This window comes from Plectropomus leopardus, chromosome 8, assembly GCF_008729295.1.
Source record: "Plectropomus leopardus isolate mb chromosome 8, YSFRI_Pleo_2.0, whole genome shotgun sequence".
Lineage (NCBI taxonomy): Eukaryota > Metazoa > Chordata > Actinopteri > Perciformes > Serranidae > Plectropomus > Plectropomus leopardus.
This window is the reverse complement of record NC_056470.1, coordinates 8,134,459-8,157,980: the sequence shown is the minus strand read 5'-3', so window position 1 is coordinate 8,157,980 and position 23,522 is coordinate 8,134,459. Positions and strand designations below refer to the sequence as shown.

The following is a 23,522-nucleotide window of genomic DNA, read 5'->3' as shown; positions in this document are numbered from 1 at the left end:
ATGTACTTATTGCACTAGATTATTGCACATCAAAGTAGTTACTGCACATTATAGAGTCCAGAATAGACTAATTGACTCAGAGTGTCTGACATTCAGAGTGAGGAGTTGTACAGTCTGACAGGAATGATTTTCTGTGGCGCTCTGTGGTGCATTTTGGTGTTATCAGCCGTGTGCTGAATGTACTCCTGTAGCTGACCAGCCCATCGTGGAGTGGGTGGGACACATTGTCCAAAATGACACGTAGCTTGGACAGCATCCTCCTCTCAGACACCTCCGTCAAATAGTCCAGCTTCACTCCCACATTGGCTTTACAGATCAGTCTGTTCAGTCTGTTGGTGTCCGCTACCCTCAGCCTGCTGAAGGTATTTCTACGAAAAGTTATGCACCACAATTTGAATATTACGCACATAATCACGAGCCACTAAATTGTGTATAACCCAATGTCCAGGTAAGGAGGTTGGGGTGGTGGTTGGGTCAAACAGACACAGGACTTTGCATACGGAACTCTAAGTGAGCAAGATCAAGTCATTAAGTAAACTTTAAGTTACTCTAAGGTACCTTGTTACCCCGCCCATTCTCATTCCAATCTCATAAAATACCAGCGCTAGTGCTTTTGCCCTAAGTGCGGGATGAAAAAAAACAACTTTCATGTCCACATGTAACATTGCTGAATAGCATCAAGTGAAAATGCAGCCGGTAATAATGTAACATAAGTAGCACAAGGGCGCCTATAGTGAGGGCTGGCTGGAGAGGCAGTGGTTGGGTAAAAAACCTTGGACTTTCATATGGAAGTCTGATCTTCACTTCCTGTCTGAATGTAATGTTTTTTTTTCTACACCTTAACATGTGACTCCTTCCCCTAATCTTAACCATCCCTGACTTTGTTACCTAATCCTACCCATTCGTGCCAGTTTGTGCATTTGTTGATGTCCTTGCAGTGGTTGCCATGTGCTGTTGTTGCCTAAACCACGTGCGTGCAGTGTAACCCCATCATGGGCTGTTTTTCGACATCACGGTAGCAGCATCCCAGAACATAAAGAACAGACACAGAAGGATACCTAGAGTTTATTATGTAGATGTGGAAGTCCATTGCAAAGCGGCATTGTGATGACTTGGGATGAGAATGTGTTGAGTCACAACATTTCTCTTTCAAAACCTAACCTATGTAACGTCACTTGCTTAAACCTAACCCATGCAGCTTTATTTTAAGTCCATAACATGACAACATTGTTCGTAGGTCACTAATTTGTAAGATTACTATCGAACAGTTGTATTAGGACACATTGCACATATATACAATTTACATATTTGGAGGCAAACATTATAGCCTTTAAGAGGCTATGGCGTGATCATTTTCATATCGTGAAGATAGTGGTATCTTGTGAAACTAGACAACCTAAAGCATTCTTTGATACCACCAGCTTGGCATTAGTGAGGGAGCAAATGGCATGGCCATTTTCAATGGGTCCCTGGAACTCTCACCTCAAGACATGTGAATGAAAATGGGTTCGACTAGTACCCATGAGTCTGTCATAAACTTGAGCAGACTTTTTTCTGGTAAATGTTTTGTTCCTTACAATCAATTTACTGCTTCAAATTAAAACCGTATATTTGTGTTTTTTAGAAAAAGGACAACAGCATATATGAGGAACAATTAAACAGTGTAATTGACTTCATTTATGGCTTTTGATTTTATCTGGCCCCAAGGAACTTGCTTGAAACTGTTGACTATGAGCAGGCTGGAGAACCAAAACAATGAGACAAAAGAGCTTAGAAAATGTTTGGAGTTATAAGGAATTTCACACTTGAGAATATTTATCTTTAGGATCGAATCCAACCTTTTGGGGGTAACAAACTAATAGAAAAAAACCAAAAAGAAAACCAAACAACTTTTCAGTTTTATCTGAGAAATCACGTGGTATTAATTTATGATTCACTCTGGGTGTTCCTGGAGACTGCACTCCCCTCTTAAATCTTCCTGGTTTTTACTACTAACCATTACAGAGAAGCCTCAGTTGTCCAGAATCCAAAGTCACACCCCCTGTGTTCCTCATTCTGCCTCATTTTCTTAGATTTAGCTCTTACAAGCCAATGCTTTGTCAAGATTATGTTACATAGGCCTTTTGTATCCGAGCGAAGTGCAGGAAAACGGAGCACGCAGGTGTGCCTGTGTGTCTTTGAACTGTGTGTGTGTGTCTGTGTTTGTATCACCCCTCATGGGCATGCTGGTATGACAAAGGGTCATTCCAACCTTCGTAGCTCTTTAAACGTGGACTCTCCCTTCCTGTGGTGGAATTCCTCCTGTCAAAGAAATTCTCCCAAACAATCTCTATAATTAGAGCTCCCTCTCAAACAGCATCCTGCAGTAAGTGGATTATCTGAGGTTAGATAAAGAGAATTAATAAGGAAACAAAGAGATCTCTGTACAAAGTGTAATGACTGTAGTGAAAAAAAACATCAAATGTAACAGTGGTTTTCATTTTATCTCTTCAACCAAGCTTTTATTATCCTTAGTTGGCGTTGAGAAGATATTAAAATCATTAAAAACCACAGTAAGACTTCCTATTACATAAAAAAAAATATTTTAGAGACAATAATAAGACAGTATGTATGAGTAAAGGGGCCTTGCCAGATTCACACTCATATTTTGTGCCCAATGAGGTGCACTCCAAGAATGTCCCTAAATGACCCTGATTTTATTTGCTCCATCAATATTCTTAGTCTCCCATGCAAAGCAGGGACAGAGAACATCAAAAAACCCAAACAGCAATGACAATTTGATCTAAGTGAACAATAAAACCATTTCCATATTTTTCTATCACGCCTACTGGGGCAGCTCTAGTTCAGTCTGTAGGAACTTGGCATGTAAGCTGGAGTATGGACAGGGAGCTGGATACTGCCAAAGTGTCCTTGAATGAGAAACTGTACCCCTAACTGCTCTTCCCTAACTGTGCTGTACAACATCCTCATCACTCTGACATTTCCCCACAAATTCATGTCTACTGTCACAGTCTGTCTCTGTCCCCGCTCTCCAGACACAGTGCCTTTTCTCCAGGCCTTTCCATCGCCATTTCTCATCCATCCATCGGGTTCACTCAGACTTTCTCTCCTCTCTCCATCACTGAGTTCCCCACCCATCAAACATGTTCTCATGCCTGCCCTCATCTGACCTTTTGCATCCACCTGCTCACCCGCTTGTCATTTCTTCGTTAGCCTCTCAGTGCATACACTGGCCTAGTTCCAATCATTCCCTGCCAGACAATGAAAGTTGCAAAAAAAAAAAAAAACAAACAAACAAACTTTTTTTTAACATTTTATACAATAAGAAAACCAGCAGCTTCCATGAAAGTGCTGGTATATATGTCATTGTAACATGGTTCCATCTATATCCTTAAAAGTCACCAGTGCTCTTTTTTTAAAATTCATTTCTGTAATATCTGTGTTTTGTCCTCTCTGTACTGCTGTATCAAAGACATTTCAGTCAGGATCACTGTAGTCCAAGAAAACTATATTTGTATTTGCAGTATGATATTTGGATGTGCGACTTTGTTCTGGTACCCCTCTGCCCTTCCATGTGCCTGGGCTAGAAAGCCTAATGCAGAGAGAGCACAGCTCTCTGAGCAGCAAAGACCCCCCAGGTGCAGAAGAGAGATAACATCGATGACAAACAGAAATGACACTGATAAATCAGATGCAGCATGGAAAGGAGTGGCTGGGGTAGAGGCGGTGTACAAAGTTGCGTACAGTAGGAAAGTTAAAGCACATTTAACAGAGCACACTGAATTAGATCAGGAATCATGTGACCCATCAGCTGACTTCCTTCCATCAATCAGCTGATCTATCAGCTGAACTGCTTGATATCAGCTGATGTAGCTGAGATGTCAGCGGAGGTTGACACCCTGACCTGCCTAAATTAATGCTATGCTCAATGTTTGAACTAGTCGCAGCCTCTCACATCACCAGTGGACTTGCCTCTTTGTCGAGCCTGACCTTCAATAGGCTTATTGCCTGAGGTGTTAAAGGCAGGTAAAAATATAGTATTATAGTATTACTATAATAGTATTATAGTAATATAATACTATAAGTATTACATAAGCAATTACATTTGATTGTTTAAAAAAAATAATCCTTATCTAAACATAGACAGTGAACAGCACTGCATATTGTTGAATAAGGGTTGAGTTTTAGTTATTATTATTATAAGCTGTGGACTTTGACTCCCTATACTAAGAGTATCTGCTGTCTTGATTTGCATCTTTCTCTTTGATATGTCTTTTTTTGAGTCTCTTAACTTAATGGAACGCAATGCTAAAAAAATATCATCGCTGTAAAACCAATAATGTTACATCAAGGTCATTCATTGCTCGTGCACTTATGGGTAAATTTTGTCATTAAATCTTACACTAATGAATAAAACCTCTGTAATCAGCATTTTACACAGTGTTAAAATATTCTGGGCTGCAGTTTGTGGTTAAAGAGCTGAGCTTACCCAGATATAAAGCCAATTACTTTACTGTACAACTGCTAGTAAACAGCTAAAGTATTTTAACTGGGTAAAGTTAGTGAATGATGGCAGTTTGACAAACCAGATCTCTCAGTTAGATGATAACTCAGCTTTAAGCCTATTACACTAAGATGTTATTATCATGTATACAGTTACAGTGTGTAATGAGTGAAAGTGGATGGCATGTTCTGTCACTCATACTCCACAAAACTACAGGCCACCCTCGTCTTGTGCATGGGAGGGTGTGTGAGCAAGGCTGCAGAGAAAAGTTAGGGTGGAGCTGGGTCTGTGGTCAAAGTTTATATAGTCCCTTTTGGCCACTGTGTGCTGCTAAAAACTCCAAATGCCTACATTTTACACCCCACAGTGTTACATTTGCTTATTTTTCATTCTTGCTGAAAGAAAAGTGCTTTGCAAATCTTGCATTAGCTGTTCAGCATTGATCTTTTTAAAAAACAAAATGTATAAGCATGCAGTCACTGAAGTATATAAACGCAATGTAGCGTACCCTTCTGTATATATTAGTGGTATAAACCCATATGAACTGTGCCCTGGTCTGCACGACAGGTAAAAAAAAAGGAACCTTTAATTACACTATATCCTCTAAACAGTCCTAACATATATCTCAGGACAGAGCAGCACAGTCCCAGTAGCAGTTTTAATCATTTACCCTCTGCTCTGGAATGTGAGCTAGTTACTCATTGAAAAAATTTCAAGGTAAATGAAGCTTCTTCGGATAACGTGAATCAAAGAAAGGTTTGAAAGGGAGTAAAGGATCTACTTTTCTTTGATGAAAATTAAATATTTGCTTCATCATGGGCAGATCACTCCTTGAACTCAGCTTTGGAAAAAGAAAAATCTGCAAGAGTTGTTCCAATGCACCGAAGAGCTGCACCGCTGTATTTTTAGCCGAGCATAGGCCTTAATCATCTTACTCCTTTGGGTGTAGTGCTCGCGACTTTCTGGTCACCAAGTTCTTTTGGTCCATGGAAACCAGACGAATGAGTCATTCAACAAGTTCAGCCAATTCACTTCTTAAGTTTGGATTTCCATCTCTCTCTCCCCACGCAACTGGACTGGAAAATGAAAATGGGGGAGAGAAAACGGTGGCTGGATGGTGGCACAATGCCCAGTTTTGTTCTTACTTAATCTGCCCTCTGCTCCTCCTTCTCTGCCTCCTCCACATCTCGGCTCTCCCACACACTCATTTTCCCCTCTTTTCACCAATCACTCTCTTTCACTTTCATCCTTTCACATTTTTTTTCCCACCACCTCTTGCACCTCAACCTCCGCAATTTTAACTGGCAGCTCAAAATAATGACAAGACTTCCAGTAACTGTTTGTTCCCAAAAAGTCATTTAAGGTGACATTAGTTTGTTTACCAATCTGTCTGGGATTTTGAGAGAGGCCAAAGATCTCACTTTGGTGAGACAAGATGTCAGCGAGCAGAGCATTTACCCGCCACTGTTTGGAGTTAGATTGCAGCTTTTAAATACAAACACTTCCTGTGGGCACTCTGTCATGTGCATCCAGCATTGCATGTTTATACTGCCAAATATAGCGAATCTACTGCAGCTTTAATCAATTATTTGTTTTTCCACAAGTGTACTTCCTTTGTCCTGTCACTGCTCTGCTGGTTACATGTACCGCCTCTCAGTCTCGCTGTCCTCATGTCTTCCCAAATTTGACGCAAACAGACACACCACACCCTTCTCCTTCCACCACCGGTCCCTCACTTTTCCCCCTCTTTTGCTCCCACTGGGAGGAGGCCCAGAGCGCACTGGGAGCGCTGGATGACTGACTGACTCACACACACCCTGACACACCCAGCAGATGTGTGGGATTGGGGGAAACATCAAGAATGTGTGTATACAGGCGACAGAGAGTGTGAGAGATGATTCATGGTTTATCTATGTTAACTGTTTTACAAGGGAAAGGGGAGAAAGAAATGAAACAGTGGCCTCTGACTCATGCACGGCTTGGAGAAGGTTCTGCAAAGTTCCAGTTAAAAGTGTTTATCTTCACTGATCACAGCTGCTGATAACCCTTTACATGCCTTCTCTTGTTAATTTTTTAGAAAAAGATCAATCTTTCTGTCAAGTGAAAAAGGAGGCCGTTCATGAATTTCTACACTCTGGTTGATGCAATGTGCTTGCAACACTCGGTAGTTCATCTTTAACATGCCAAATGTATTCACATTTTTGGCTGATTGCGACATTTATCCGAGACTTGGCTGCAGACACTCAGGGACAAACACATTAAGAGTCACATGCCACCACCCTTACAGATTAAAAGATTACTGTCCTTATTAATGGGAGAATTGGGATCAGGTTGATACTTTTTTGGCTTTTGGTGAGAGCTTTAAATGATAAAATTAATTTTCAGACAGAATAAGGTCTGTGTATTTTTTCCTTCATCTTTTACAGTGTAGTCCTCTTAGAAAGGGGTCACTTCAGGGCAAGTATGGAGAGAAGGGACAATCACAGCAATGGAGAACATTTTAACATTTGGTAAGTATTGGTGTTGCATTGCATTTGGTGAGCAATCACCATTGTTGTAAGTGCAACAAGATCACCATAAATTTTACCATTTAGTATCACACATACAGTCTTTGTATTGTAGGGCCTTTTTGGGCAAGTTTTCACTGTTGCATCTTCCACATAGTTGAAGTGCATTTAGTGGAAACAGTTCACCCAAAGCGTTTTATCATTTGGTATTTTTGGACCAAACAGTTCTGCCGATTCCCTGAGACAACTGTCGACTAGGGAGCTTCTCCACAAACTAGGGCTTTCAGCATAATCTCTTCAGCCATGGCTGTCTCAGGTGCAGAGGCATATGTTTTCACATTCACATTCTCGTGAATGTGATATCTCAAAAATGCCTCGAGGGAATTCCTTTAAATTGACACAAATTTCCACTTGGAGTCAAAAAAGAACTATTTAGAATTTGGTGAAAGGTCAAGGTCATTGTGACATTGCGTCCATTTTATTCATGTGAACACAATATCTCAACATCTTGAGAGAATTTCTTCAAATTTGACTCACATCCACTTACATTGTATGAGAAATTGATCAGATTTGGGTGATCAAAGGTCTAGGTGACTGGGACCTTGTGTCCATCTCAATCTTGTGAAAGTGATATTTCAAGAAGGCCTTGAAGCAATTTTCTCAAATTTGGGGCAAATGTCCACTTTGACAAGAGACTGAACTGATTAGAATTTGGTGATCAAAGGTCACTGTGACCTCACTAAACATGTTTTTGGCCATGACTCAATAATTCATACCCCAGTTATGACAAAATTTAGCATAAATGTTGAATATGAAAATAAAACAAAGTGATAATTTTATGCATCAAAATGACCAAAGGTCAACTCCACTGTCACATAGTAATGTTCTGAAAAAAATATTTTCTGGCCATTTTACAACATCATAACTTAGGAACAGAAAGGGAGAGATTTGATCAGGTACTGAATTGGTGACAATAATCATGAAACTGGGTGTCAGGATTGGGTGAGGTTGAAGGCAGGATGAGGACCCAAAATGCAGAGCACAAAACAGGCAGACAGGTGTGCAAACAAAAAGCGTGTGTTTAATGCTGATAATCAAGTCCACAAAAACAAACAGGTGACCAAAACCACGAAGTACCAAAATAAGCAAGAATCGAAAAATAAACTAGCGGGAAACAAAGCAGGAAGAACTCAGGTGACACCACTGTGAAAAATCACAGCAGGAGAACAGTAAGGCTAGCGGCAGGGTAAACAGGGCAGGAACACGGCAGGACACAGCAAGGAACAACAGCAGCAGGGAAAACAGACAAACTGACAAAGAAGAAAGGGGAACACACAAGTATATGTAAACAGAGGGAACTAATCAAGACAACGACACACAGCTGTGGTAGGTGGACACAGGGAACGGGAGGGAAACAGGGATTGGCCAAGTAATGAAGGTGAGGTAGGGAACACTGGGGTGGAGCTAATGGGACTAAAAAATAACAGGTGTGCAGGGGAGACTGACAAGGAAGGACAAACAAGACTGATATAAGAAAGCTGAACCAAACACAGATACAGGAAGAAAAAACACAGATGACACATGACGAGTGATAATACAAAATAAAACAGGAAACAGAACATAAGATAGAAGGAAAACAAGAAAACAGAAAACTCCAAAACAAGGTCCACGGTATAACAAAAACCTACACCATGACACTGTGGTGATTGAATGGATCTTCTGTGCTCTTGGTGGGGGGGTGTGAAGCATCCATGTGATGATGATTGTAATACAATCGCAAGGCGATAATTGTAGCATCTGTTTGCATTTGCATTTGCACCACCAATAGGAACGCTGAAGTGTTGTAAGTTGTCCTAAGCATATTTTGCTTTGACAAATCAATACTAATCAGTAAAGCCTGGACTTCACTGTCAATGGTTCCGCTTGCTCTGAAAAAGTACCTTCTCTTTAGGGGCTAAATACTCTCAAAACTGTCGATACTAAGAGCATTCGTAGAGGTTCTTAGAGCTTTGTTTTCAGAACTGTGAAAACGTTCCTGCGGTCCAGGCTTTCTCTTATCTACACTGTAATTTAATATTCAGTCCAGGTCTGCATTTAAAATGAAAAAAAAAAAAAAAATGAGGCAAAATCCCAGCTCCACCCTCGTCTGTAGGGACAAAGTAAATCTGCAAATTGTTTACGTTTAATGATGAGCTGTAGGGTCCAAAATGGAGGGCCCCTTTACTTGGGTTACTTAGAATACTTGATAAATAACTATGTAAATCCTTAGGCGCCCTCCTCTCTCCATGCAAAGAGAAAGAAATTGTTCATCATTTTTCTGTGGGGCCTGAGGAATTACAGGCATGCAGCAGAGACATGCACTTGTGTCCATTCCCTATATCTACCCCCCATCTTTCCCTTATATCTTGTCAGTCCCACCATCCCTTCATTTCAGCTCGGTCTATGGAATTCCCTGTCCCACTAGTCTGTGTGCCCATACGTCTATCAGCAAGGCCAGGATGGTAAATGTCTGACTGCAGGGGATGGCAGATCCAGCTGCAACAAAGACTCTGTGTGTTAGGGACGACAGCTTTACAACTTCGCCCACGACAACAGATAGCGAGAGTGGCACGACAGCAGACACACTGTCACACACACTTTACACAATAACAGCTGTAGGGCATATATTACAGTGGAAACTGGCACAAATTAGGAAATTGTTGTCAGATGGAGTTAAGAAACCAGTCTTGTTTCAGCTGAAAGATTAATAGTGCTGTCTGTGGAATGTTGCAATTGAATATTTCCGAAAAAACATGACATTGTGATAATGAATGGTGGATTGTTTGGTAAAAGTTCACACTGTACCATCATCTCTGACTGACCAAAAATTTCCCAGCAAATTACCATAATCTGCTGCTCCCCACATCTCAATTAGTAACATATGAATGGCCTATTAACATAAAGTTATGCAGTGGTTCAACAGAAACCATAAGAGGTCACTCTGTATCAACCAGCACACAGGAATTACACTGACCAATGTGCAAATAAACAGAAACAGAGAAACAGGACTGCATGGGAATTTGGGGCCTTTTGCCTATTATGGGACACAGCTAAAGAACTGCAGGTCAGGATGTGAATTTCTCAGAAGCTGGAAGAATTTCCTGCACACACAGCAGACTTGAGTATTGGAGGGGTGGGGGTGGCAGGAGGCAAGACGACCATCAGCGTCGTGATTTACTGTTAGCACAACAGTTGAATTACATAAGTGTGTAAGTTTAAGTTGTAGAATATCATATGCTTTACAGATTTATTATTTATGTGTTTAGCTAGATCCTATCCGACTTAAAAGAGTGTTAATATTTAGAAATAATTAACCAACATTTTGGAAAAAGCAATGTGAAAACTCAAATGGACTTCTCTAGACCCAGTGTTTGATTTGTCCATTCTGGGCTACTGTAGAAACAACATGGCAGACTCCGTGTAAGAGAGGGCCAGCTCTATATAGATATATGCAGCTCACTCTAAGGTAACAAAAACACAACCATGCTGTTCAAAAACACATTTAAGTATGTATAATTCGTGCTGGCAGATATCCCTTATTCTTATTCACTGGACTTTAATACAATTTTTTTGTCTGATAATCATCAGACAGGCCATGAATGCTTAACTGTAATTGTAATGATTGTTTTGCTCCTTAACACAAAGCTAAGAAACAGTCACAGGCAGGAGGGTACACTTTTTGTTTTATTTTTGTCACAACAGGTTTTTGGGTTCTTCTTTGCCCCGGGTTTTAATTGGCAGCAAGCTTTTCACTGGATTTGACATCCTTGCTCTCTGACACCACTTTGCCATCCACAAGAGTCTGAGTGACTGTCACCACTTTGGTCTGGACCAGCTTCGAATCAACTGCATCCTCCAGTCTGGAAATGAACAAAAGAGTCAGTGTAGGGAGTAAAACTAATCTTAGTCCTAGTTTACACTGGAATTTGCATCACATCTTTAGCATCAAATACTGTATTGTGTCTTACAGAAATGTGATGGCCACATGCTGAAATTCAGCAGTTGAAATGAAAATGATAGGAAGAGCAGACACAGACAAACTGCTCTTTACTTTCCATGTCAAAGTCACGTCATGTTTGCATGAAGCCAATTTGAATCAAATTTGTTTAAGTCTGAGATGAACAAAGCTGTAATACTGGTCAGCTCACAATGCAGAGCACTGAATGTTCAGCATGCTGCATTTTTACAAGTAGTTTTTATCGTTTGACTCAATCGTTTGTCATACTCACTTAAAGTCTCCCTGTCCGTCCAGCAGCCTCCTGTACTCGGCGATCTCGGCCTCCAGTTTCACCTTGATGTTGAGCAGGTGTTCGTACTCTCTTGTGTTGTGCTGGATGTCATTGCGGATCTGAGTGAGCTCCTCCTGCAGCCTCAGAATGACTGCGTTGTACTTCTCTATCTCCATGTTGTAACGCATCTCGATGTCACGCAGGGTGGCCTCCAGGGACGCTTTCTGTCAAGAGACGAACAAAGAGTTTTATTCACCATGTGATTAATGCATTGACATGGAAAGATTTTTTAGGGGGCTTTCTTGTTGAGAAGTTGTTGATGTTGTCACATCTGTAAATTTGAAGCTACAGCTAGCTGCTAATATTTTAGGGGATACACTGATAAAGGCCTAAATCTGAAACCATAACTGCTGATGACATCATGGGAGTTACAGCTGGAGTGCTGCACAACACAAATGTTCTTACCAGGCTTAACGCAGACTGCAGTTCAATGTCTAGTTGCTGATACCTCCTCCTAGTATCAGACATCACAGTTGTGGCTTCCTTCAGAGCGGTTGTGCTCTCAGTTACTTGGACCTGCACCTCAGTGATCTGGATACAAGATAAAATACACATAGTACATAGACAAGGTACTTAACAAACACAGCTAGTCAACCCAAAATGCTGTTGAAGAATCGACGAATTACCTGAGATTCATGCCATGCTTTGAGCTCCTCCTGGTTCCTCAGCGCAATCTTCTCATACTTGGCCCTCATCTCCTCCATGATCCTGGCCAGGTCCTGTCCTTTTGGAGCATCAACATCCACATGGACACCAAACTGGCTGATCTGGGCACGCAATTCAGCAACATCCTGTTGAGGGGGGAAACAGTCAGGGAGAGATTTCCTGAGCAGGGTTAGTGGGGTTATCCTGTTTAAAGAGGTTATGGGTAAATTGATTGCCATGATGGAGGGTATTTACAGTCCTATTTACAGTAACACTGAGGGTGTTAAATAGGATTTTCTCTTTGAACGATTATTCCACTATTAGCTGTGTTACCTTTCAAGTGTCAAGGGTATTTAATGAAGCAAACTTTTTAAACGTTGCAAGAAAAAAATGCCAATTAGGTGTGGTTTCATCAACTGGTTTGGAGCAAAAAAATTAGGCTCCCTAAAGCATAGTTTTTCTGGAAGCTGGCGGTTTTGGCTACACTATATGCATGGGTGTAATCTTCTAGAGAGGAGAAATAGAGGTTGCAAAGTGGAGACGAAACAAGTTGCCTTGGTCATCTAACCCATTTACAATAGAAAGACAAAGGGGTATCTTCAAGAATTTAATTCAATTGTTTGTTTCAATTTTTCTTACTTTTCAGCCAGTATATGTCATTTTTATGCTGGTTGGAGATGAGAAAGCCATCTTATTCCACTTAAAACATCAACTCTTATTCAACAAAAGCAAGAACCACCTTCAGAGAGTGTAAAAACTTCTTTGGGCATCTGCGGAAGTATTTCTTTTCTAATGTAATACTTCAAATTACACATAAAAATAAGTTTATGGAAATTTGACTATTACGAGGAACTGGGCAAAATTCAGTTTTCATTATACAAATCATTTCTGACCAGTGTCCCTCACCGTCTCATGGTTCTTCTTCAGGTTGATCAACTCTTCCTTCAGAGACTCGATGTCACTCTCCAGATGCATGCGGATAACGTTAGTGTCATCCAGAAGCTTCCTCAGTCTGGCCACATCAGCCTCCACTGTTTGACGCATGGACATCTCATACTCCATCCTAATGAAATATTCTGTATATTAGATATGTTCAATGTAATCTGACCATTGACCAAACCATTCTCATTTTGTACACAAAGCTGAACACTCTCACTTGACTCTGAAGTCCTCTGAAGCCAGGGTTGCATTGTCAAGGTTGATGGCAAGGTGTGCGTTGCCCTTCACCATGTCGAATATCTGAAAGAAATTGAAATATTTTTGTCATTGTCACTGTGTGAAATGCAAGTTTGTATCTACTCAGTGACACTTAGTGTTTTCTGTTCTCCCACAGTCAATTTTATTGACTACAGGCCGGAATTTTCACTTTGATATATTGTACAGATAAAAGAACTGCTTTTGATAAGTTGTGGGTCATAAAGAAACAAAGCAGGCTATATCTAATAGCTTGACATGGAGGCAAAGATAAGAGTCGGACTATAGGTGAGAGAGATACATTAACACTTTGGAGAGAAGATGGTGTGGTGATAAAACAGTGCCTCAGTCTGGAATGACTTTTGCCCCAACATTGTGTGACATTTATGAGGGAGGGAAAGTGTATTGAGATCAATAAAAAGGTCTGCATGAAGACTTCTTTAGAAAACTAAAATTTAACAAGTGTTATTGAACACAAGCTAACCACCTATGTAGGTCTATATTAGAAAAATATTATGTGCACCAGTATGAAACCCTGCATCCATGCTATGACAAACTCCTTTACTCAGACACTCCAAAGTCTACAAAACCAGAACACCGAAGGCAGATTTCTCTCTCTCTCAATCATTTTTATGCACTTTAACATATTATAAAGTACAATAAAGATGTCATCTTGCTGTCTTTTTGTTTGTTTTCCATTATTTTCTGCTAGACTATTCAAGATATATCAAGTATCCTTAAGACTGACTCAGTGATTGATTGACTCACCTTGGCCCTTAGCTCCGTGATGATGGCATTGAACTTGCTGTAGTCCCTTCCCTCCAAGGGGCCTTTGTTCTCAATGGCCTCTCTGATCTTGATCTCAAGATGGCTGTTGGCCTTCTCCAGATTCCTCACCGTCTCCAGGTAGCTAGCTAGGCGGTCATTCAAGTGCTGCATGGTTGTTTTCTCGTTGGTGATGGCAAGGGATCCAGAAGTGGACCCAGAGGACAAGGATTGGTAGTCATACCCTCCTCCAAAGTTGCTGCCAATCCGCATGCCATAGGCCGTGGAGATCCTGGTCCCATGGCCCCCTGCTCCTCCGCTGACACTGTGGGCATAGGCCCTATCCATCTGTAGAGGTCTGTGAATGGGTGTCGAATGGACACCAAGAATCTGAGAAGATTGGCGTCGAATCAGGGGCTCCATCACTTAAAGAAGTGTGCTGATCAATCAGAGGGAGAAGAGATGCGTCCTGGCTCAGAGGGCTTCGGCAGCTGAGAGTGGAGGACAGAGGAGAGTTCTTGGGTCTTATATATAACTCTGAAAGGCAATCCTTCCTGCCACTCCTCTCATATCTATATTACATTTTTACCTTTAGCAGCCTCGGTTAGACTTTGTCCCCAAAAGACCCATTGTGAACAAATCCATCAGGGGCAAAAGGTATGCTGACATTTTCATAGTGATGGTGTATAATAAATGAGCTGTATCTCTGGTAACCATGATATCAACAGAAGCTTAAAGGATAAAGACAGTTATGCTCAATATTTCTCTTACAGTCAACAAATTCCATGTAAAGAAGAAACCACCAAAGAAATGAGCCTCTATTGCCTTCCACCATAGACCTCCATTGTTGTCCAAACACTATAAGAAACACATAGTGAGCCAAAGTCCTTCATTATACTGAACATGGTTGGGACTGTATGCTTTATTTGTTTGTTTGTTTGTTTTAGAAATTTTGAGTCAATACATAATTTGCGCAGATGCCATCAGTACTCAACAGAGCACTAAAATGTGAATTAATCTGAGGTATTTACTCAGGTTATGTTAGGTTTACTAAAAATTACAATGCCTGGTTACTATTTAGCCTGTTTTTCATAAAAGTGCAGAAGTGACCCATATTTAGGATTTAATGAGCTGAGAGCCACAGGCATTTTAGGCGAAGTCAGAAGTATTGAGTGGGGGACTGGTTTTGTTGTTTTCATGAAATTTGTTGACAGTAAGAGAAATTTAGAACTACACCTGCTTTATTCTTTAACTGGTGATTAGGCCAAAAATGCAAAATGCCGTGGTAGTGGCATGTTGCTTGAGGCACCCATGAGACAATGGACCATGACCCAGGAAGACAAACAGTTTTAATAAGTAGAGCCTATCAGATGCTAAAATATTTTGCTGCGGTTTAGAGTATGAGGAAGTACAGCATCCTTCACCTCCTCGAGCCCACAGTAAACAGAACAATTGCCCCATTCAGGTTACAAAATAATTCAGCAAGAATGTGCACTTGCAATGGTTGGTCTACACAGTAATCTGGCATTGGCACAAAGTGGCAACATCCAGGGCTGAAAATGAAGCCAATGTGCAAGTGCCAAAAAAGGCAGTTCCTTTAATGGCCACTTGAGGTAAAGAGTCAATCCCCATAGACCCCAATGTAATGCCCAACTTTAGAGCAGAAAAAAAACATGTTTACAGCCTGGTCCAAAACTTAGTTTTGGTCTACTAATTTGCCCCTTCATGACAACTGTACAGCAGATTCATTTTTTATGAAACTTACCTATTTATGTCATTAAGGCTTAAGTGTATGCATAATTAAAGGCACGGTTGTTTTGAGTGACAAGTGGCTATTCTCAATTGACAAGAGGCTACCATGATGATACAACTTTGGTTAGGTAACTATGGTGTGGCCCCAGATTTACAGAGACGTAGTTTAGCTGTAGCTGTCACTATTTCAGTGTGTGTTTTCGGTTCATTTAAGTTAATTGCAACATTTTGATCACCCAGAATAGACCTGTTCTGTGTTTGGTTGTACTTAAATACCCTTTAAGTATATGTGTATTAAATTTTTCCAGAACATAACATTTTGTTATATTTCTTTCAAGCCTGTATTTTGCTTAAAAAAATTCGTGTTAGCAGTAGCATAATCACAGTTAACCACAGCTCTAAATGCACAGTGCTAACTTGCAGCTAGCATAGGGTTATCTTAACCCTCTCGAACATGTATGATGACTTCTGGCTCCAAAAAACAGGATGGTGATGGCCAAAATACCAAACTGTACAAACCAATGGGTGACACCACGGTGGCTATGCCCAATGTAATACAGTCTAGGCTCAGCACACTCACCCTGCAAAAGCATTTGCCATTGAAATGAATTTAGACACAGGGTTAAGTGTTCCTGTTTATTTAAAGTTAAAGTGTGTCATTATTACTCTCAAGAGTTATATTGCTACTGGGAGTGAAAGCTGTAATTATTCACAATCTGCTGACATGATAAGCTTTATTTATTTGTCTATTTCCTCCTCTGCCATGTTATGAGAACTTAACCCTTTGAAACCTGCAGCAACATTCCTTGCTGCTTTCAGAAGTATTTTAAACTTTGAACCCTGAGCAAATTGGTGCGATTTCTTTAAGAAACATGGGGGAAAAGGCAATGATAAATTTGGCAAGAAATGTTACACAAATTACAGGAAATTAGTCAAATTAGAATATTTTATTTAAAGAGCTAGGGGAAAATGTCTAGGGGAAAAGAAAAAAAAAGCTAGGGAAAAAATATTTGTAATTATCAGAATTGCAAACTTAAAATTATGTGACAGATGTATTATTATTATTATTATTATTATTATTATTATTAGTAGTAGTAGTAGTAGTAGTAGTATTATCAAGTATTTATTGATAATAATAATAATAATAAAAATATTCATTATTTTCAACCAATATTCAGGTCATTTTCTTGTTTTTACAAATATATCACTAAATTTTAAAGAAGACAAGCAAATTCACTCAGGTTTTAACAGGGTAGGTTATCATATTAGACAGAAAAAGGTTGTAGTTTCAAACAAAAAAACATGTTAACACCATGATGAATTTCTGGAGTGGACTTTATTGAAATTTCTGAACATCACAGCGCAACAGGCAGGCTAAACTGGACAGAAAGAAAAACCAAAGATGATGAAATCATTTTTTTTTTAAAAATATTTGGACTCTTAACACTTTGAAACATTCAGTGTCTTCAATTAGTTTTACCTCTGAAATAAAAAAGCTCACAGTTACCCAATTCTGAACTTTTGTAAACATCTGCAGGTCAACATACAAACACATAAATAATTCATGATGAAATAAATAAAAGATGACTTAGTTTTTCACTGATCCAGTTTATTTTTCATCAGCCTGTGAACCAGCTGTATACCCAGGAAGTCAAACTACTTGCAGTATAAGCTGAGACTCTGATGGTTAGTGCTGTGTGACTAAGAATGAAAGAAGAACCCACTAGAGGTGGAAGAATATAAGTTTTGGCCAATCAAATGTTAGTTTTATGATGCACAGTGACAGTGATTGTTGGGAATGTCAGATGGTTGCTTCTAGTATTCAAAGGTTCTTGGTTTCTGTGTTGGAGGAAACCACCTTGCCGTCCACCAGTGTCTGTGTGACGGTCATCACTTTGGTCTTCACTGTTTTCTTGTCATCAAGAGCATGCTGGAGCCTGAATGAAAATATAAAGAACAGATTAATCATCATGTAGTTTCTATTGACAGATTTAATGGCAAACTTTGTGTCTGCATGTTTGTCAATAAAGATCGTGAATCTACGCACTGGAAATCTTCTCCGTCCAGCAGGCGTCTGTATGTGGCGATCTCGGCCTCCAGCTTCATCTTCATGTTGAGCAGGGACTCGTAATCCTGTGTCTGCTGCTGGATGTTGTTACGCAGCTGCGTGAGCTCAGCCTCCAGACCCAGGATGATGGAGTTGAGAGACTCGATCTCCATGTTGTAGCGCATTTCTGTGTCCCTCAGTGTGCCCTCCAGAGAGGCTTTCTGCAAGGGGAGAGTAAAGAACGGGTTAAAATTTGACACTGGACCCAGCTTGCTGATGACAGCTCCATAGTGAGGGTTCACCGGAGTGTAAAGCTTGTGTCAACAAAGTACATGCAAGAGACTTGAAGTGAGAGTGCTGAGTTAGGCAGTGCAGCTTGTGTTGGGGTAAATGAAGTGTGTGCTGACTGAGTGCTTCTCACCAGGCTCCTCTGTGACTCCAACTCGATCTCCAGGGTCTGTAACTGTCTGCGCAGGTCGTTCATCTCTGTCTGGGCACCCTTCAGGCCCTCTTGGCTCTGGGTGACCTGGGTCTGTACTTCCGTTATCTGAAATAAGGATTAAGAATACAACATAAGTAAAAACAAGACTTCAACAAATTTGTTTTTTAACAAGACTTTGCAGATGATACTGTAGTTTCTTTTACCTGTGTTTCGTGCCATGCTTTGAGTTCTTCCTGGTTCTTCTGTGCCATCTTCTCGTACTTAGCCCTTATTTCTGCCATGATCTGAGCCAGGTCCTGTCCTTTAGGAGCGTCTACATCCACGTGGACTCCTGACTGGGCAATCTGGTTCCGAAGCTCCATGACTTCCTAAAAAAATAACAATAAATAAAGGAGTTAATAGACGTAATCACAGATCTTGGGAACTGATAGGAAAAGGAGCTGCTTTGCAGATTCTAGTGCACTTCAGTCTCTTCAAGTGGATCCAGAAAAACCTACACCTTATGGATTCTACCCTAAGACTGTTTTTACTGAGCTGTGACTGAGCTCTGACTCCTACCCTCTTCCAACCATAACAGCGTTATGGTCAGCTAAATATACATGAGGTGCATCTTAACCTGCAACTCCTGAACACTTAATTCCTACTGTAAACAAATGGTTTTGCTTTGGCTTATGCATTCAAATGACAGTCATTTGAATTCTTTAGTGTTGCCAAATATGGATGGGAACCATTTTTAACGATGAGGCTTCCCACAAAATTCACAAGCAGATATTTTAGATTTCCTAACAAACCTCCATCTACCCACTAAAGTTTTCTTAGGCTTGTTTTCAAAACGCCCTACAGCCTGTCAGGATTTGTTGGCTGCAGTCGTGGCATAGTATCTATCATACAAATGTTGGTCATGATGTTTAAGGGGATTGTGGAAAGAAAAGTAAATGTTTATTCGGGCTTTTTAAAGGTGTGGCTGTTCAAATGATGTCCGGAGGTCTTAAAAAAGCAGCTTTTGTTTGGATTCATTAGAGTTTGTTGAAAGGATGCAACCTTTGAGTGATCTTTCACTGTCACTGAAAACATTTGCTTCCAGAGCTTAAGCTTATGTTAAAGGGCCCTGAAAACCTATTTTCTAAATCAGGTTGCTAATGTTAGAAGAGTTTTTGTTATTTAAAATAAGAAATTTCTGCATTTCCTTACTTTTTTTCACAGTTTTAAGGTAGACATTTGAAAAAAAATTACATGTTGATTCAAATTTGGCAACATCTGAATCAACGTGTGACAGCAGTTGTGGGGATGTTTGCTAATGTCTCCAGCACTATCAGTCAAATGTGCTTGAACTGCATGGTCCTGACAGGGCAGATTAGCTGAATTTTACTGTTAAAAATCTCCATAAATAATATTTTAACATACTTTTTTCCCCTGAACTTTAACAAGGGTAAATATTGTGCAGACACAATTAAGATTTCAAACTCAGGGGCTTAAAATTGAGGCTTGGCCCCCTCATACATGTCCATGAGACAACTCACATTTTCGTGGTTCTTCTTGAGGTGGATGAGCTCCTCCTTCAAGGCTTCAATCTCACTTTCCAGGTTCATGCGGCTCATGTTGGTGTCATCAATGAGTTTCCTCAGACCGACGATGTCGGCCTCCACAGACTGGCGGATGGCCAGCTCAGACTCGTATCTACACACACACACACAGGGCGAGGGGATAAGGATAACAAAGATTTGTACAGCTGCTAACATTCACTCTGTAAATCTACTCATCAGGACCTCTCATAAGCGAATAAATCAACAGAATGGACTAACAATCTTTTTTTTATGTCTTTTTCCTTTAAGTTTAAACATACATTGTCAGTATTTGGTCAGCATACAATATTCTGCTCTCTACTTGCCAGCTGTGTTTGCTCTGACATTTACTTTATGGCTCGACTGAAACGTCTTCACCGACCATGATGCAAAGGTGGTGATTTATGACTGTTAAACAGATTATGACACTATGTGTTCATCCCATAGCCCATTCATCAGTAAAACAGGGTGTGCCCACAGCTGCCCGGCTTAGTGTTTTACAGTCTCAGCGGGACAGAGGGTGGGACTTACTTCACTCTGAAGTCATCGGCCGCGAGGCGAGCGTTGTCGATGTTGAGAACCAGCCGGGCATTGTCAGTGGTGGCATCAAACACCTGGAACAGGTCGACAAAAGAAACAGGTGATTTAGATTGCAAACTAAGGATGAGCAATCAACATTCACACTGAAGTGATGAAAAAATGTTGAACTATTCCTTTAACGAAAGTCCACTAGCTGCTCTAAAATTCTGGCAAAACAAATAATATTTAAATACAGTATGAAACTATTTTATAAATACACCCACAAGGAACAGACAAACCTGCATAAAATGGGTGTTTTTTCCATTGAGATAAGTATTAATGGATTTATTGGTGGAGAAAGTGTCATTGTCAATGTGTGTAAATTAGGACAGTGCCAGCGGGCTGCTTAAAAAAAACAGATGGCTGCAGTTTTTGCTTTTGCAGTCACGGTAGAGTTGATAAGAGCAGGGATGGGTGGCAGGGGAGGCATCCAGGTGGTAAGTCCAAGAGCCAATCAGTGGCTGCCAGGCAGCAACTGTCCTGTCGCTGCTAAGGAACAGGAACTATTCTGTCAGCAGGACAGAGGCAGGTCATTTGCATAAGGATGGTGGTTGTGGTGACGGTTGTGTGTGTGCGTGGTCATGTGAATCTGCGTGCATGTGTGTGTTTGCATGGGTAGTTGACTGTGCGGGCATTACAGGATCGGGCTGTTTAACATTCGCGTGAGAGTCTGTGTTTTCTCAGATGGGGGTTTTGGGCAAACGGCACTATTTGAAGGATTTGTGCGTCACGCCAAAAGAAAAATGAGTCTACTTGACCCTGGGCTGTTTGGATAAACTGAGGCCCTTGGCTGTAAGAAGAATAAACAAAACCTCATTTCTCAGAATTTTCATTCTTATATAATGTTTTGAGTACGATAAGATTTTAGGAAATAGATGTAAACTCCCTCTTCCTCTTTCTTTGCCTCCCAGTTTGCCCATTTGTGTTATCATTTCAAAGGAGGGTTAGCCAACACTGATGCTACTATCTGTGCAGCCCCCACAAGGAAAATGTTTTAAAAAAGGCCCCTTCTCACAGTGAGAACATGCAAAAATAATAGTTTCCAAATCCTGAACTGCTACAGTAGACACGCAGTATTTAGGTGTTCATCCAGTTGCTCCACTGGGCCCAACTGGAATGTTCCATTTGGAAACTGCCCTTGACTTAATTTTCTGAAAAAAATGTTTTTGCCTTGAATGAAGACTGGCAGCAGGGTGAGGGTTACACAGTCCACTTCTCTTGCAGTCGTTTTTTGTCTTTATTTGCCAACCAGTGCAGCAAAACCAGGAATTAATGATTTACAAAAATCTTCCTGGTTGTGTAATGTCTTTATTTACTTTCAGTTTTTAAGGTCTTTGTGCACTAGTTCACTGTGTTGGATGTATTTGAATGAGGTGTATCAGGTAAAATTGTGTTGTTAGATTAATTAGTTAAAAAATGCAGAACATATAAGCTCCACCTTAAGAGATCCTGTTCACTCCTCTTTTTCCTTGTTCCCTTCCTTATCAGCTTCTGTTTTATGTATACACAGTAATAATGACTGTACTGTTCAGTCCCATTGTCCAACTAACAACACCCTGTTTGTGTTACACTAAACAAAGAGGAAAAAGGCAGTTAAAGTTATGATGTGTGGGCCTGTAAGTTGACCCTTTACAGCTTGAAAAGTCCCTGGACTATTGTTTTGCATGTTTTTTCTGCTTTCCTGTCTCTCTGACCCATGATGCTCCAACATTCCTCCTCCATACTGTTTCCGGTCCAGCCCAGGGCCCCCGGAGTGGCAGTCAGCACTGCCACGCAAGAACTCTAAGTACTGATGGGAATTCCTTTAGGTCAGAGGGCACAGAGTGTATTGCTTTGCACACAGTGTTCAGGATATATTGTGTCTGTTTTACACATTTCTTGCTTACTCACACTTACATCATATCTTCTTAAAACATTTATCATCACATAACTCACCCTGGGTTTCATCTTTCATCCAACTCCCTCCCTTCTTTTAACATGTGCGTTTGTTCAACATTTAGTAAGTCAACACATGCACATTTCACCATCTGCTCTCACTATTCTTTCACCCGCCCCCCCCTCCTCACCTTCCTCCTCAGGTCGTCCAGGATGGCCTGGTACTTGCTGTAGTCTCTGAAGTCAGGTCCACTCTTCTCCAGGGCCTCCTTGATCTTAATCTCCAGCTTGTGGTTAGCCTGCTCCAGGTTCCTCACTGTCTCCAGGTAGTTGGCCAGGCGGTCGTTCAGGTTCTGCATGGTGAACTTCTCATTACCCATGATGTCAGCGCTGTTTCCGCTTACCTGGACACTGCTGGAGAAGCCTCCTACTCCAGACCCCATTCCCATACCGGCTACCATACTGCTGCGCTGGCTGGAGGGCATGCTGATTCTGGATCCACCGATCCCACCGTGGATAGTGTTGGCCTTGTAGACTTGACCCGAGGAACGGGAGATTGATACAACAGGAACCCTGCTGCTAGTGGAGGAGCGCATAGAGTATGTTTGCATCTTGGCTGACATTGTAGCTGGAGAGTGAGACTCAATGAGCGAGACTGTGAGTAACAGAAAGCAGCACAGGCTGGGTAGGCAAATGTGGGAGCTCACAGACACAAGGCACAATGAGAGGGGAAGCTGTTAAACTATATAAACCTTGTGGGCCCTCAGGTCCGCCCCTCAAACCACTCCTCCTCAGACTGAGTCACCTCCCTCTTTTCCACAGGCTGAAACCACAGGACTGCTCATAGCATGCCTTTGTCCTTCACAACCTTCCTAAGTTGGTAAATTCTGAGGGCTTGGTGGAATTCAATAACTTGGAGATTTACAGAATTTGGAAAATAAAAGCAGACATTTTTTTTCTTAGTCTTGAATAAAACTAAGTAGTATTGGGGTTTACTGATAGGACAGTAAAGTCTGAGAACACCATTTTATCTTTTTATTCCCTGGGAATGTTAAAAACAATAAAACATTTATTCTCCTATGTGTTTTCAGGAGTTTTTAGACAACAATTGAGCTTTGTAGCGCTAAAGTGTTACATATATCAGCTACACAGGCATTAATGGTTAGTAGGATGAATTCATTGTCAGTCTTTTCAGGTTAATAATAATAATAATGATAACAATGACAATAACAGCAATAATAATAATAATAATAATAATAATAATAATAATAATAATAAATATATATAAATATATATCAGTCATAGTCCGTAAAGATTTGTAT

General features: G+C 40.7%; 2 protein-coding genes across 2 annotated transcripts; both read right to left on the bottom strand.

Moving 5' to 3' along the window:
* Positions 1-10,737: 10,737 nt before the first annotated feature.
* LOC121947042 (keratin, type I cytoskeletal 18-like) lies at positions 10,738-14,366 on the bottom strand. The gene is made up of 7 exons (XM_042491918.1): positions 13,947-14,366; positions 13,141-13,223; positions 12,891-13,047; positions 11,966-12,130; positions 11,745-11,870; positions 11,280-11,503; positions 10,738-10,910 (listed from the first exon to the last, which is right to left on the bottom strand). Exons 1-7 carry the CDS (start codon positions 14,364-14,366, stop codon positions 10,781-10,783), a joined length of 1,305 nt encoding a protein of 434 aa, XP_042347852.1. The 3' UTR covers positions 10,738-10,780.
* A 2,646-nt stretch (positions 14,367-17,012) lies between these two features.
* krt18a.1 (keratin 18a, tandem duplicate 1) lies at positions 17,013-22,930 on the bottom strand. The gene is made up of 7 exons (XM_042491254.1): positions 22,392-22,930; positions 20,278-20,360; positions 19,705-19,861; positions 18,388-18,552; positions 18,164-18,289; positions 17,743-17,963; positions 17,013-17,632 (listed from the first exon to the last, which is right to left on the bottom strand). Exons 1-7 carry the CDS (start codon positions 22,821-22,823, stop codon positions 17,518-17,520), a joined length of 1,299 nt encoding a protein of 432 aa, XP_042347188.1. The 5' UTR covers positions 22,824-22,930; the 3' UTR covers positions 17,013-17,517.
* Between the last annotated feature and the right edge of the window lie 592 nt (positions 22,931-23,522).